The 14,332-nt window shown below is 34.5% G+C and overlaps 1 protein-coding gene across 2 annotated transcripts in view; it reads right to left on the bottom strand.

Annotated features, from left to right (window-relative positions):
* USP8 (ubiquitin specific peptidase 8) overlaps positions 1-14,332 on the bottom strand; it is a 66,351-nt gene that overhangs the window by 31,147 nt on the left and 20,872 nt on the right. For both annotated transcript variants that reach the window (XM_025472811.3, XM_025472813.3), the window contains exons 4-7: positions 10,357-10,442; positions 8,738-8,900; positions 6,264-6,306; positions 3,473-3,617 (exon numbers count right to left, since the gene is read on the bottom strand). In XM_025472811.3, coding sequence (XP_025328596.1) covers positions 3,473-3,617; positions 6,264-6,306; positions 8,738-8,900; positions 10,357-10,442 — 437 coding nt within the window. The remainder of the gene's footprint in view (positions 1-3,472; positions 3,618-6,263; positions 6,307-8,737; positions 8,901-10,356; positions 10,443-14,332) is intronic.

Below are 14,332 nucleotides of genomic sequence, written 5' to 3'. Positions count from 1 at the left end.
CTCACTCAGCCATATATAACTGGGGGAATTGCTTGAGAAACATTATTTATATTTCAGCTCTCTTATACCTATATAATTGTTAGACAAATGCCAAAACATTTATTTAACACACAGAGCACTAATTATGTGCCAGGTACTCTTCTAAATGCTTTGTTCTCATAGAATCTCACTGAATCCTCACAATAAATCTTATGAAGTAGGCATTACTATCTTCATTTTACAAATGGAGAAACTGAGGCACAAAGATGTTAAGTAACCTGCCCAAGATTACAGCTGCTAAGTGAAGTCAAAATTCAAACTCAGGCCATCTGGTTCATGTCCTTGCTCTTAGCTGCTTTGCTGTGCTGCCTCTTAACTGTGAATATCAGCTCTATATTAAAGCATGCTGTTCATGTCCTCTTTTGCTCACATAAAAGTTAAAAGTTCTTACCTAAAATCCTTAGAATGGACCTACAGCATGGGCCTTCCTTCCAATCCTAGTATATCAACTACTCATCACTAACTACTTGCCCCCTTCTTCCACTCCACGCAAGCCACTGGGTTCCCTCATAGTTCCTGGTTATCAAGGTATACTCCAGCCTAGGGGCCTCTGCTTCTGTTGTCCTTCTTTCTGGAATTCTTTTCCCTCAGATAACCGCATCACTCATTTCCCTTATCCCCTCAAGATCTGCTCAGTTATAACTTCTCTGTGAAGCCTTTCTGGATTAAAATTTTAATACCTATACCCAGTGTACACACTTGACACACCCATGTCCACAGCACTTATTAACAGTAGGCATACATAGGCATACATATCAAGTTTTACTACCTCACCTCCCTGTTAACCATAGCAATCCAGCCCATGGTAAATGAGTGCTCAGTAAATTATCTACTGAATGACTGAATAAATAATACAGACTCCTCCAGGTAAGGAACTCCTTATTATTCCTAGTAAAGCACATAAGCATCTTAATGCTTGCTGGCAAGGAGCATGTAATGCTACTGGCAAGTTAAGACCGGTGCACTCAATATTCATAAGTAAGACAAAATGGTTTAGATTATTTAAAAGAAACCTTGTTCCTATATAACAATGTTGGCTACTATATCTTCTTGGAAATAAAGAAAAAATATATAATCCTGTCTCATAATATTCTTACCTGATAGACAGTGATCAAAAGGATGTTTGGTCAACAAAGAATGGAAAATATTGAAATGTCATATTCTTAAGGACTATTTCTGACTCTGGGAATATATATTTGCCTAAATACTCTTTGTCTAAAAACTCAAGATTAGTATTCTATTAAAACACTTTAGAAAATAATAGTATTAACCAATACATACCAAACTTCAGTCTTTTGTGTATCATCTTCACAAGCTAGCGCAATTTTGCTCTACTTTGCCTATTTAATATTTTAACTTAATTATTAATTTAATTACTTAAAGTGACCCTTTATTTAAATTTAATAGGAAAATTATATTCCTATAACTGTGGAAAAACAGCATTGTATCTAACAAGTCATAAAAATAGATAATTAAATTATGCTATATTCACACAATAATCAGCATATAGCAATGGGAATAAATGAGCCACAACTATACACAATATAGATGACTCTCACAAACCCAAAGTTGAGTACAAGAAGCTAGACACGAGACGCCTAGGTGGCTCAGCGGTTGAGTGTCTGCCTTTGGCTCAGGACATGATCCTAGAGTCCAGGTCAAGTCCCACATCAGGCTCCTTGCGGGGAGCCTGCTTCTCCCTCTGCCTGTGTCTCTGCCTCTCTCTCTCTCTCTGTCTCTTATGAATTAAATAAATAAAATCTTAAAAAAAAAAAAAAAGCAGCAGCCAGACACAAAAGACTACAGATTGTGTATTTCTTTTTATATAAAATATAAAAACAGACAAAAATAAATCTATTCTGTTAGAAGTTGAGTGTTCCCTTTGGTGGGAGGAGTAGTAGTAACTAACAAAGGGTGTAGGAAGGGCTTTTGGAGTGATGGTAATACTCTATTTCTGGTCTCAATGTTAGCAAAATGGGTACATTCAGTTTTTGAAAATTCACAGGGCTAAATACTTAGGAAAGGGGTGCTTTTGTATGTGTACCATACTGTTTTAAAATGTTAAAAAAAAAACAATGAAAGAATAATTATAATCAGCTAGCTCTTTCTCTAAGGAAGGAGATTAGCAAATATTAAAGAGGAATGCTAGCACCAAACTGAGACTTCCTACAACTCCTCCTGAAAAACTGAAACAAAAATTAAAGGGGAATAATTTTCTTGGCATATAGTTCATTGTTCCTTAATCTTCAACCTAAACTCATCATGAGTTTCATAGTAGTCAAATTTCTCATATTTTGGGAAACACTTAAGCTCAACAAAAACCACCAGCTTTCTGTTACTACAGATTAGACCATCGAAAGATTAATTAATTACAGTTCTGTCTTTTCAAATCCTGGAATATATTCCCACCTACTTGATTAGACTAAACACTCCAGTTTTGCTTTTAAACAGCGTATTTACAAAGCGCCCTATTCTTTAGGTCAAACATTTGTCAAGCATCAACAATATGCCAAAAACTATGCAAATTTTATTATCTAATTTAAACGTGTATCTTCTCAATGTTGTTTAAGTTAGGTCTTAAAATGATAGATAATAGATTTTAACTAATCCAATCCATAAACTAAGACCCAAAGAGGTTATATAATTTATATAACACTCAAAACAGTAAAAATGGCTCTGGATATGGAGTTTTAGCTCTGTTATTATTATGATAGTTTTTAATACAGAATATATCCATGCAAGTAACTTTAAATTATTTTATAGTCTAAAGCCTTATCAGAAAAAGAAAAATCTTTTTAGGAAGTCCTTATTAGTACTAGGCACTGTGCTAAGTGTGTGTGCATGAAATTTCTCACTTAAACTTCTTAAAACTTCTAAAACAGGTAATATTACTACCCCTGTTTTGCAGATAAGAAACATAGTCTTAGACAGGCGAGGTCACAGGCAGAGCAATGTAGTTGATAAGAGACAGTTACGATCTGAATATAGCCTGACTTTAGAGTCTATCCACTTACTGAATCACTCGGCTACTTTTTTTTTTTTTTCCCAAAAGTATCTGTGTACTCTTTTAACACAGATAATAACATGGGGCATTTCAAAAGAAAAAGCAATTCAATTAGTTCACAATTTTAGTCAATTTGGTGCATATGCTCATAAGCTCATAAATAGAAAATAAGAAATCAGTCAACCAAAACCTCAAGAGAGAAGGCACACAAAGGCAGCATCGTTTCTCTTTTAAGACCACAAATGATACAAACAGAAGAAAACAGCCAAACCAGAGTGTCCTTTACACTACCCTTCAGACAAAGGATAAAGTGTGCCATTAAGGAGCAACAGGAGGAAAACAACTGACTCTATCATACGTAGTTTGGATGTTAATAACATTTACTACTGTCCACAGTTTACCATTTTATCTAAATACACAATGACCCACCCTGGACTGATGGCTTCTTCAGGAACACAGAGAGAATTTGAAATATGAGAATCCTGATAATCCTGCATTCTTCGTGCATCCATTATAATCAAGCTGATGTTTTCATCCATCATCATTGTATACAGCTCCTTTGCTGTGATTGTCCCTTGGAATCAAAAGAGACAATATAAGCAATTAAGAAACACCTAGTTTTGCATGCTGTCATATCAGTAAACACAGGACATTAATCATTTCTTCTCTAGAAGACTGAAGTGTACTAGGTGTCATATACCTGCTATCCCATCATACTACTTATTATTTTTTAAACTAACATTAAAAATAATTTGTGTTTTTGACATTTATCAAGAAACTATTCAATGTTGTTTCTGAAGGCCTAAATACGAAAACATGCTCGAGGTTACAACCACATCTGGTGCTGGCTCTGTTGTTGGTACAAAGTAAAGGAAATTAATATATGTATCTCATGAAAATACTGTTACTCTCTTTTTAATAATTAAATCATTTGACAAAAGTCAATCAGAAGAAACATCTATGGTTCAAAAATTCTCGACAAGTCCTAAATTCTTTTCAAAAAAATCTCTGAGGTGGTCTTATGAGGGATAAATTTGAAAAACATTTAGATTTTCAAGTATTCCTAGAGAATAAACCAAAAGCTTGTTATTTGTGTTCTTATCAAGGGTTGACAAACTATGGCTACCTGTTTTTACTGGAACACAGCTACACAAATGTGTTTACATGTTGTCTATGGCTGTTTTTTTGCTGTGATAGCAAGAACGACAGCACCCCTTGCCCCCAAGCCTAAAATGTTTACTTTCTAGCCGTTTAATATTTAGCCAAAATAAATATTTGTTAGCTGCTATCTTCTTCCAGCTTCTACCACTTGAAATGGAAGATTAAAAAGCACAAGGTCAACTATATTTCAATAATAAAAACTTTAAAGATAAATAAACAAGAAACTATTTAAAAAAAATAAAAAGTTACTACAAGGGAGCTTAAAATGTAAAGAACTATTTTGGGAGTGAGATGTGAGAAGAACGTAATCACAGCATCTCCTAAGCTAAAATACCCACCTAATAACCATCCTACTTCCCTCTCTAACCATCAAGATCATTTTGATGACAAAACTGTCTAAGTTGGGAAAAAACCACTTAGAAAAGTAATACCTAAGCAGGATGAGATACAAAAAACATAGATAAAAACAAATCTTGGAATGAATTGTTAACTTTTATGAAGGTATTTTACTATATTATATTTAAAATTTCTGTATAGTAATATTTTATTTTTTAACGATTTATTATTTGGTGGGGAGGAGCAGAGGAAAAGTGAAAGACAGAATCTCAAGCAGATGCCCTGCTGAGCACAGAGCCCAACACGGGGCTCGATCTCATAACCTTGAGCCAAAATCAAGAGTCGGACACTCAACTGACTGAGCTACCCAGACGCCCCTGTCGTACAGTAGTTGGTCTGTTTATTTATTTTAAAGATTTTATTTATTTATTCATGAGAGACAGAGAGAGAGAGGCAGAGACATGGACAGAGGGAGAAGCAGGCTCCATGTAGGGAGCCCAATGTGTGACTCGATCCGGGGACTCTGGGATCACGCCTTGAGCCAAAGGCAGATGCTCAACTGCTGAGCCACGTAGGCATCCCTATACAGAAGTATTTTAAATAGAGAATTTATTTTAGTGTTACATAAAATTAATATTTAAGTTGAACCCCCCTTTTTTTAAGATCTTATTTATTTACTCATGAGAGACACAGAGAGAGAGGCAGAGACATAGGCAGAGGGAGAGGCAGGCTCCCTATAGGAAGCCTGAGGTGGGTCTTGATCCTAGGACCCCAGGATTATGACCTGAGCCAAAGGCAGACCTTCAACTACAGAGCCACCCAGGTGCCCCTAAGTTGAACCTTTTCTGAGAGAGGAAAACTTATGCAACTGTCTGAGTCTTTCTGTTTAGGTCACTATTTGTGACTAGAATACCAATACCATCTACGTATTAACATCCAAATTACTGGTTTAGATTTTTTTTTTAAGATTTTATTTATTTATTCATGAGAGACACAGAGAGAGAGAGGCAGAGACACAGGCAGAGGGAGAAGCAAGCTCCATGCAGGGAGCCTGACGTGGGACTCGATCCCAGGACTCCAGGACCACGCCCTGGGCCAAAGGCAGACACCAAACCGCTGAGCCATCCAGGGATTCCCCTGGTTTAGATTTTTTTGAGGGAAGTGGAGAAGACTGTTAAAAAAAATTAGGTCTACAAACTAGAATCATAAGTTGTAATACCTAATACATGAATCCTTTTATAAAGTTTACTTCTATAAAGTTACTAACAGTTTCACATATGTTAACTTATTCAATACTTACAATAAATCTATAAAATAGATACTACTATTATCCTCACTTTACAGATGGGGAAGTTAAGGTAGAGAGGGTAAGTAACATGCTTAAAATCACATGGAAATTCAAAGGAGAAGCCAGTATTCAAAATCCAGGCAGTGTGACTTCAGAGAGTCTGTGCTCTTAACTGCTATGATAAACTACATCTTGGGGGAAAAAACAAATAACCTGAAAAGTATAAACTGTGGCTTTGATGTTTTTAATTACATATTACCATAAATATTCCCCATGATATATGTAGAATATAAACACATTTTCAATATAATTGTACAGACTTAAAAAAATGATAAAGCTTACATACAAACTAAACACAATGTAAAATCTGAAGCTTATTCTGATTAAAAGAAGATCTCAATAACCCGAAAGGACTCTCTTTCTGTACACGCTTACCTTTCTCTGTGGTCTCATTTTTTTCACTCTTTTCACCATTTATCTATTTCATAGAAAAAAAAGTTTCAACTTTAATAGAAGTAAACATATTCATAGAAACAGAAAGTTCAACTCTATTACTTCATCGAAACTGAAAGCCTAGAAAATGAAGTGTGTGGAATACTGGCATTTTATTAAAATACAGACGGGACAGTCATGGCTGCATCAGGTTATCTGGCAGCAAAAAACAGCTGAAATAACTAGCAGCAAATCAGAATCATGTAATGTTTCCTTGAAATTTTCTTCAGTTAAAGGCTAAATAGAATATAAAAGCAGACTGTTATAGAAACTTAATATTTAATTTAATGACAATATTTCTTATAATAAAATAAAAATTCTAGTTATTCATTTCAGAGTTCTGTATTACATTATTAAAGAAAAATAAAGTAATCAAAGTTTTACAAATTTGTATTTTTCTAACCAAGACCACATGATTCCAAGGTACTAATTCATTTTACAGAGGACCCACTTGAGCCTAGTGATCAATTTTAGCATCACTAAAATTAAAAAAGAAATGTATATTATATGCCTGCTTATATAATACAGTATGAAGTGCACAGTATCACCTATGAAGCATTCTTGCCAAAAGCAAAAACTGAACCTGAATCCTATGAAGCTTCTAGGCTGAACTTCCAAGAAATATGGAAGATAGAAGTAGAGATTAAATGACACAAGGAGGAAACAATCAGTTAAAACCAGAATGTAGCTGGTTCATTTCACAGAACTGATCCATATCAAAAAGTCAAATTCACGAAATAAAAAAAATGAAAGGGGGGGGGGACTCAAGCAGAGACTACTACAGAGACGTAATTTAAGAGACATACCAATCAGAAGACTTTGAGTGGATCTTGTCTGGATCCTAATTCAAACAAATCAACTCTAAACTATCATCATAAGACAGTGGGTAAATGTGAATAAAGACTAGGTATTAGATTATATCAGGGAATTACAGTTAATTTTGTGAGGTAAAAAAACAGCATTGTCATTATTACAAAAATGTCCCTTTTCTTTGAGATGCACACTGAAATATTTAGGAGTAAAATGATATGTCATCTGGAACTTACTATGAAATAATCCAGCAAAAGGGGAGAGGTGCAGATACAAAACGTTGACAAATGTTAGTTGATTATTGGCAACTAGGTAATGTGTCTAATAGTATTCCCTTTTCAGTATAAAAAGGCTAAACAAAGTAAAAATAATAAAAAGGAGTTGGCTCTCCTGTTGGAAAGGCAAGATTTACAACTCCCTTTCTTATGTTATTTGAAATCTTGTTATTTATCTGCATCAACCACTTGACCTACAAAAGAATATCTCCTAAGGCAGTGTTATTTATCTTATGAGTTCCTAAAATCAACAAGCCATACTTCCTTACTTCTTTTTACATAGTGTCTACAATGTCACAAGTAATAGAACAACTATTTCTTTTCTTTTCTTTTTTTTTTTAAAGATTTTATTTATTTATTCATGAGAGACAGAGAGAGAGGCAGAGACACAGGCAGAAGGAGAAGCAGGCTCCATGCAGGGAGCCTTGTGTGGGACTCGATCCTGGGTCTCCAGGATCACACCCTGGACTGAAGGTGGTGCTAAACTGCTGAGCCATGGGGCTGCCCCGAACAACTATTTCTTAACGAAACCAACGGTGATTCACATACAAATGATAGCTGAAAGATACAAGATCCTTAAGAAAAAGTAAAGCAGAAATCTTTCCATGAATTTCAAAAGCGCATAAGAAATTATATTTTAGGAAAAACACACACAAGAAAAGAAAGAAATTATATTTTAAGAAGAATGGTTTCTCAGAAGGTAAAGGGAAGGAGATACAGGGGTAGCTGGCAGGTACAGATTGAGTCACTGACAGTTCTTGGCAAACAAATGCTGTCACTAGATTGATTACTAAGTAGTCACTGAATAAAATGGAACAAAAGAGGAAGAGGAAAGGGGCAGAAAGGAAGAAAAAGCAAAGGGGACAGTATGAGACCCTGGAAACAGATAAGGTTGTATACCAAATAAGTAATATACCAAGTCTTTTTCTATGTAAATTACATTTATTAGAAAGAAGAGACCTTAAAGATCACCTATTTCAAGATCTTCACTTGGCAATGAGGAAACGAAGTCCTAGAATGGTTAAGCATGACTTGACATGGGACCAGAACTCACATATACTGAATCACACTGAAATGCTCTTTCTACTGCTCTAATCAAGTATACAATGACTGCAAAAAAACAAATAACACACAGAATAGAGTTCTGTAGAAGCTTCAAAAGAACCTGGAATCAAATGAAGCTAGAATATTTAATTCAATTTCTAATAAAAACACATTAAATTTTACCCTTGTGGCCTAAAAGTGTGTTGTAGTGGTTATGTCACTCGCCTTAGGCAAATCACCTGAAAAAAAGAACCAGTCTTTTTACTTCACAGAATAAATTTGAAATACCTTTTGGGTTTTGTCTCTGGAATCCATTACATTTTCCAAGGAACTTTTAGTTGATGTGCCACCATCCTCTCTTCCTGCTTCTTGCCTTTTCTGTTTCTGCAGCTGTTCTTCCTCCTGTCTGTCCTTTTCTTCAAGTTTTTTCCGAACTTCGGCTTCTTCATATCTAGTTGACAAAAGAAGTCAAGATGTGTTCCTTGGCTTATGATCATGAAAAGTCAAGGAGTTCCAGTTCCATAAAATTAGTCTCCCTACCTTGGGGTATTTTATGGCAGCATACTTTGTCCCTCCCACTGATACTTGACTCTGCTGGTGTTCTATTACAAACCACAACTTATAAATTCACCCTATGTAGATTTCAAATTACCCAAAATCTTGAAGAAACACTATGCTCTCAGGTTAAAGCTATTTACTGCTTTTTGTTCTTACCCTCCCACTAATTTCAACCTTTTAATAATTCAAATCTGCTGCAATTTCTCTTTCAAAGGATTTATACTCTTGAAATTAATTCTAAAGACTCATCTACTTACAAAGTAATTCAGAATATAAAAAAATTAAAGATAACAAATAAGTGAGAAAACGGCCTTAATACTTAGAAGATAAAGGAATATCTTTGGTAATAGTACAAGTAGGGAAAAACTAGGAAATCCAAGAGAAACATCAATAATGTGGTAACCCAAAGATTAGGAGAAATTCTTTTTTACTTAGGTGATTAACTGGCTAAAGGAGAAAGAGAATGGTGATTCTAAATCGTATCAACCACCTTAACATATTCCAGTCCCAAGATTAGTAATTTCTCAGGGATAAAGGGAATACATTAAGTCAAACAATTTCTAAGTAAAGACTATGATGTATATAATTCATTGATCTAAGCACGAAAAATCATTTAGACAAATGTTCCCTGGGCAGCCTGGGTGGCTCAGTGGTTTAGCGCCACCTTCAGCCCAGGGTGTGATCCTGGAGACCTGGGATCGAGTCCCACGTCGGGCTCCCTGCATGGAGCCTGTGTCTCTGCCTCTCTCTCTCTCTCCTCTCTGTGTATTCTCATGAATAAATAAATTTAAAAAAAAGAAAAAGAAAAACGTTCCCTTTCATTTCGTTAAGGAATGACTAATAACTAAAAATTGAAGCATACTGTTTTAAATATCTAATTACTTCATAAGCCTGGTAAGTCAGTCACAGTAAATATTAGAATTAGGTCTGTTTTTAAACACACATAACTACTGCAAAGTAGTCAGTCCTAAACTAATAGTAAATACTTCATTCCCATAATACCAATGTCCAGAGCACATTACAACCTGGGGTAAATAAGGAATTATATTTTTTATGAAGAATCCTGTCAGAGAGTTAGAAAAAACTGGATCTGAGCTCCAATCTACTGCATGAATGTTTACCTTAATCTGTCATTCTAAATACTTTTAGATTTTCAGTAAAAAATATGAATGGTAACACATGAACATAGTAAAGGTAGTATGGCAAAAGATTCTAATTTCTCTGCTCCAGTTAACATAAGATTTATTTCTAGGAATTGGGATTCATATGCATGGTCAGATTAAGTTCTAAATACTATTTTTATTTTCTAAATTTATGTTCTTTTAAAGATTTTATAATAAAGTCTGTACCTGAGTTTAAGGCTTTCAGAGAGTCTTTCAGCTTCTTCAATAGCTTTTTTGATGTTTGCGAGTCCAAGTATTGAATGAAAGTAGTCCTAAAATTACAAGAAAATCATCCCATACTTTTAGTACTGGCCATTGTACACAGCACTATTGCTAAAAACATTAAAATCATGGTGCTATGTAAAGGAAAGGTTGGATGAAAACATTATTATGATTGAAGTATTTTTTTAAACTTTTATCCTACATAAACACACAACTTATTCTCCAAATGTTTCAAAAGTATCTCTTCATACCATTAGTTTGTAAAAACAAACAAAAAAAACCGTAAAAGGTAATAATTTTGATAATTGGAAGACAGCTTTAAGAAGTATAAATCGTATTCCTGCTATTTATGAATAAGTGCCCAAAAGCAAAGCTTTTAGGAGCAAAATATACTTTCCTATTTTAAGTATGTTACTCAGTTTTTTTTCTCTAGTCTCAGAAGCCATAAAACAAATTGTATATTGACCTACAGCATGGGATTTATTTTGTTTTACTTGTTTTAAACTGAGATATTTTTGCCTCCACCTTTATCTTATAATAGTGACCTCCTCTCAACTGGAGTCAAAACTTTTTTGACATTTAACAAGTTTCACACTTGAGGAAACTTTGAGTAAAAGTCAAATGGTAGAAATAAATAATTAATAATGTAATCTTAATAAAAACCTAAAAGGTTTGGCACATAACTTACTAACAAAGCATAATAAAGTTAAAAAAAATCATTTCTCTAAGAGGTCATTCATTAGATCCTGCAATCAAAGATATTTTCAAGTCAAGATTGGTTTGACATGACAGTAACACAGTGAGACCCAGCTACCTGATTTTTGGATCTAATTATCAAATTGGGTACAACCAGACAGTGTGACTCTGAAATAGAGCTTAGTAGCACAGTTTATCACAAATGATTTAATAATAAAAAAGCCAAGAAGCCAGTTATCCATCTTTGGCTCTCTGAGATGCAGTCACTAGATGCTGGTAGGGTAAATCTTTTGACAACAGCTATTTTATCTAGCTTAAAAGAAGATCATGTTTTGTGGCGCCTGGCTGGCTCAGTTGGTAGAGTGTGCAACTCTTGTTCTAAAGGTCAGGGTCTTGAGTTTGAGCCCCATGTTGGGTGTAGAGAATACTTAAGTAAATAAAAGTGCATCATGTTTTGATTAGGCTTATTATTCTAAATAAAGACTAAATATATTAAAAGGCTCTTCACTATGTAATTTCAATAAAAGTATACAGTTTTTTCAAAATTGTATCAACTGAAAACTTCAGTTGCCACAATGTCTAGACTTTTGATGCAATATGCTTTTAATAGAAAACAAAATTTAATCACTATTGTAAGATTTCTCTCATAAAAATAAAACACAAAAGCAAAAAGTACCATGACTTGTTTTATTAATTTTTTTGACATGAACTTATTAAAAAGCTGGCCTGTAAGCTCAGCTTAACCCTGTTTAAATCCTGAAAAAACTGTTTGGCATTTAGGCATTGCTGTTACAAACTTAGAAGACACTCCCCTAATATTAGTGAGGTTTCTTGTCAATATTATCTCTTTGTTCTTAAAGAAGCACAATTAATATTTTCAAAAGTACTGACAATTGGCAGAATAGAAAAATAACATCCAATTCTTACACAACCAAAAATGTTTCTCAAGTTTACCCAAGTAGAACTTTCTTATTTCTAAACATAAAAATTCAAATAAGTATTAAGATTTCACAAATAAGAAGGCTTACCAATAATAATTAGGATGAGTGATCATGTATGCCATACAGATTTGAAAATGTAATTCTAATTTTACCAGGACTTTGCTACACTAGTATTTTCATTATTATTTGCCTTCCTCTCCCTTTTCAGATAATCCTGAAAAAATTATAAACTGATTTTTCAATGAGTAAGAAATATAATGTGTCCTTTAGTAGTGAGCTTGCTAAATTAACATTTTATCTAAATCTTAAATATTCCCTCAAGTAAAACAGGAGTGAAAGATACAAGTTTCTGAAGAAGACTGGTGGCATTACATTCTGCCCCTATCTGACATCATATTCTGCCTTAAATAATATCTAGTTAGTAAATTTAACACTTTACAAACTTGAAGTGCACTGGAGATGTTGGGCTAAATAAAACAAAACAAAACAAAACAAAAAATTCTAAGGTAGAAGCAGAAGTGTACCCTAGACAAAGCAAATAAACAACTTGAGTGTATGAAGTAACAGCCTGAGTTACCTGAGCCTTTGCACGGAGCTTCCTAAGCTGACCAACTCCTGCAACTTTCAACTACTCCCTTTGGAAATGCAATAGATACTCTGTGGAAATGGAAAAAAATTCTTATCGATTAAACTTCATTCCTAATCTTAAGTTTAAAAAAAAAAGTAGCTACAAAGACATTCTCAATCTTCTCAAAGGAAAAAAACTACTAACTAGAAAAATACAGCAAAAAGTAAATACATAAAAAATTGCCCCTACCACCATAAACAGCATACATCAAAACTAGTGAATTATTCAAAGCTGCAAATCTTTCAAAAATATTTACTAAACACTTTGCACTTCTTTTTAAAGCAATTCCACTTTAATAGATACTATAAAAACCATCAAAGCATGCAGAAGCTTGTTTGAATTTGGCAGGTCTTTGTATCTACAGATAGGTATGCCCAAGAATGTTCTAAGTATACGACCAATCTAGTCCTCTGTGGTCAGGAGGATGAACCTCCAAATGCAAAGGTCACCTTTTCAAAGCTAGATCTAAATCCCTGTGACTATTATTAACATAACTTTGCTGGTGAGAGGAAATTCCAGCAGTGATTTATCATTATTAAGTAAAACATTAAAGTCATCCCTTAACAACCAAAAGAAATCATTTGGTCACATTACTCTGAAAAAAAAAGTTATTTCAAAGAATAAAAGAACATTTTTCATTTCTGTAAGTCAACTGTTCACCAGGGAACAACAAAAAACCCCTCAATATTAATTCAAGAATGGCTTCTTGGGACAGCCTGGGTGGCTTAGCGGTTTAGCGCCGCCTTCAGCCAGGGCATGATCCTGGGGACTTGGGATCGAATCCCACATAGGGCTCTCTGCATGGAGCCTGCTTCTCCCTCTGGCTCTCTCTCTGTCTCATGAATAAATAAAAAATCTTTAAAAAAAGAAAAAGGCTTCTCAACCAGGTAGGAAACCTATAAGCAGTATTCTGGTACTATTGTCTGGTAGCAAGATTGCTCCTAAGTAAAGACAGAACCACCAACACAATATTCCTCCAATTTCTTTAACCTACTTGCTATGTTCTTCTTTTGCCTATTTCTACTGCAACTGAAATGCAACCATTTTCTCTAGCAACACCTACCCTAGTCATTAGTTCTCTTTATCCATTTACAGCTCTCCCACCTTCCCTCCCTCTCCATGGCTTCAGCAAAGTGGAGGAAAGGAACCTGCTCAAAGGATTAAAAGGAAAAGTAGTAGTAGTAATAATAATAATAATAATAGAAGCAATCAGTATTAACTGAAGTCTTTAACGTGGTTACAATGTCACTCAAATATAAAACCTGTCACATAAAAACAAGTGACTGACTAACCTGAGACTGACAAATGAAACAGGAAGATGGGAGTGTGTACACATGAACACACACACACACGGTATTACACAGCTATAAAAAAGATAAGATTGTGTAATGTGACAACATGGATGGACCTATAGGGTATTATGCTAAATGAAATAAGTCAGATGAGAAAGGCAAATACTGTATGATTTCACTCACATATAGAATCTAAAAAACAAAAACAAAAAAACCCCCAAATGAATAAACAAACAAAAAATAGAATCATACCTGTAAACACAAAGAACTGATGGTGGTCCGGGTGGGGGGGCGGTTGGGGATGGAGAAAATGGGTAAAGGAAGGTGGGAGATAGGCTTCCAGTTACAGAATGGATAAGTTACAGGAATTAAAGGCATAGCAT

This window comes from Canis lupus, chromosome 30 (assembly GCF_003254725.2).
Source record: "Canis lupus dingo isolate Sandy chromosome 30, ASM325472v2, whole genome shotgun sequence".
Taxonomy (NCBI): domain Eukaryota; kingdom Metazoa; phylum Chordata; class Mammalia; order Carnivora; family Canidae; genus Canis; species Canis lupus.
This window is presented reverse-complemented; position numbering and strand designations above follow the sequence as displayed.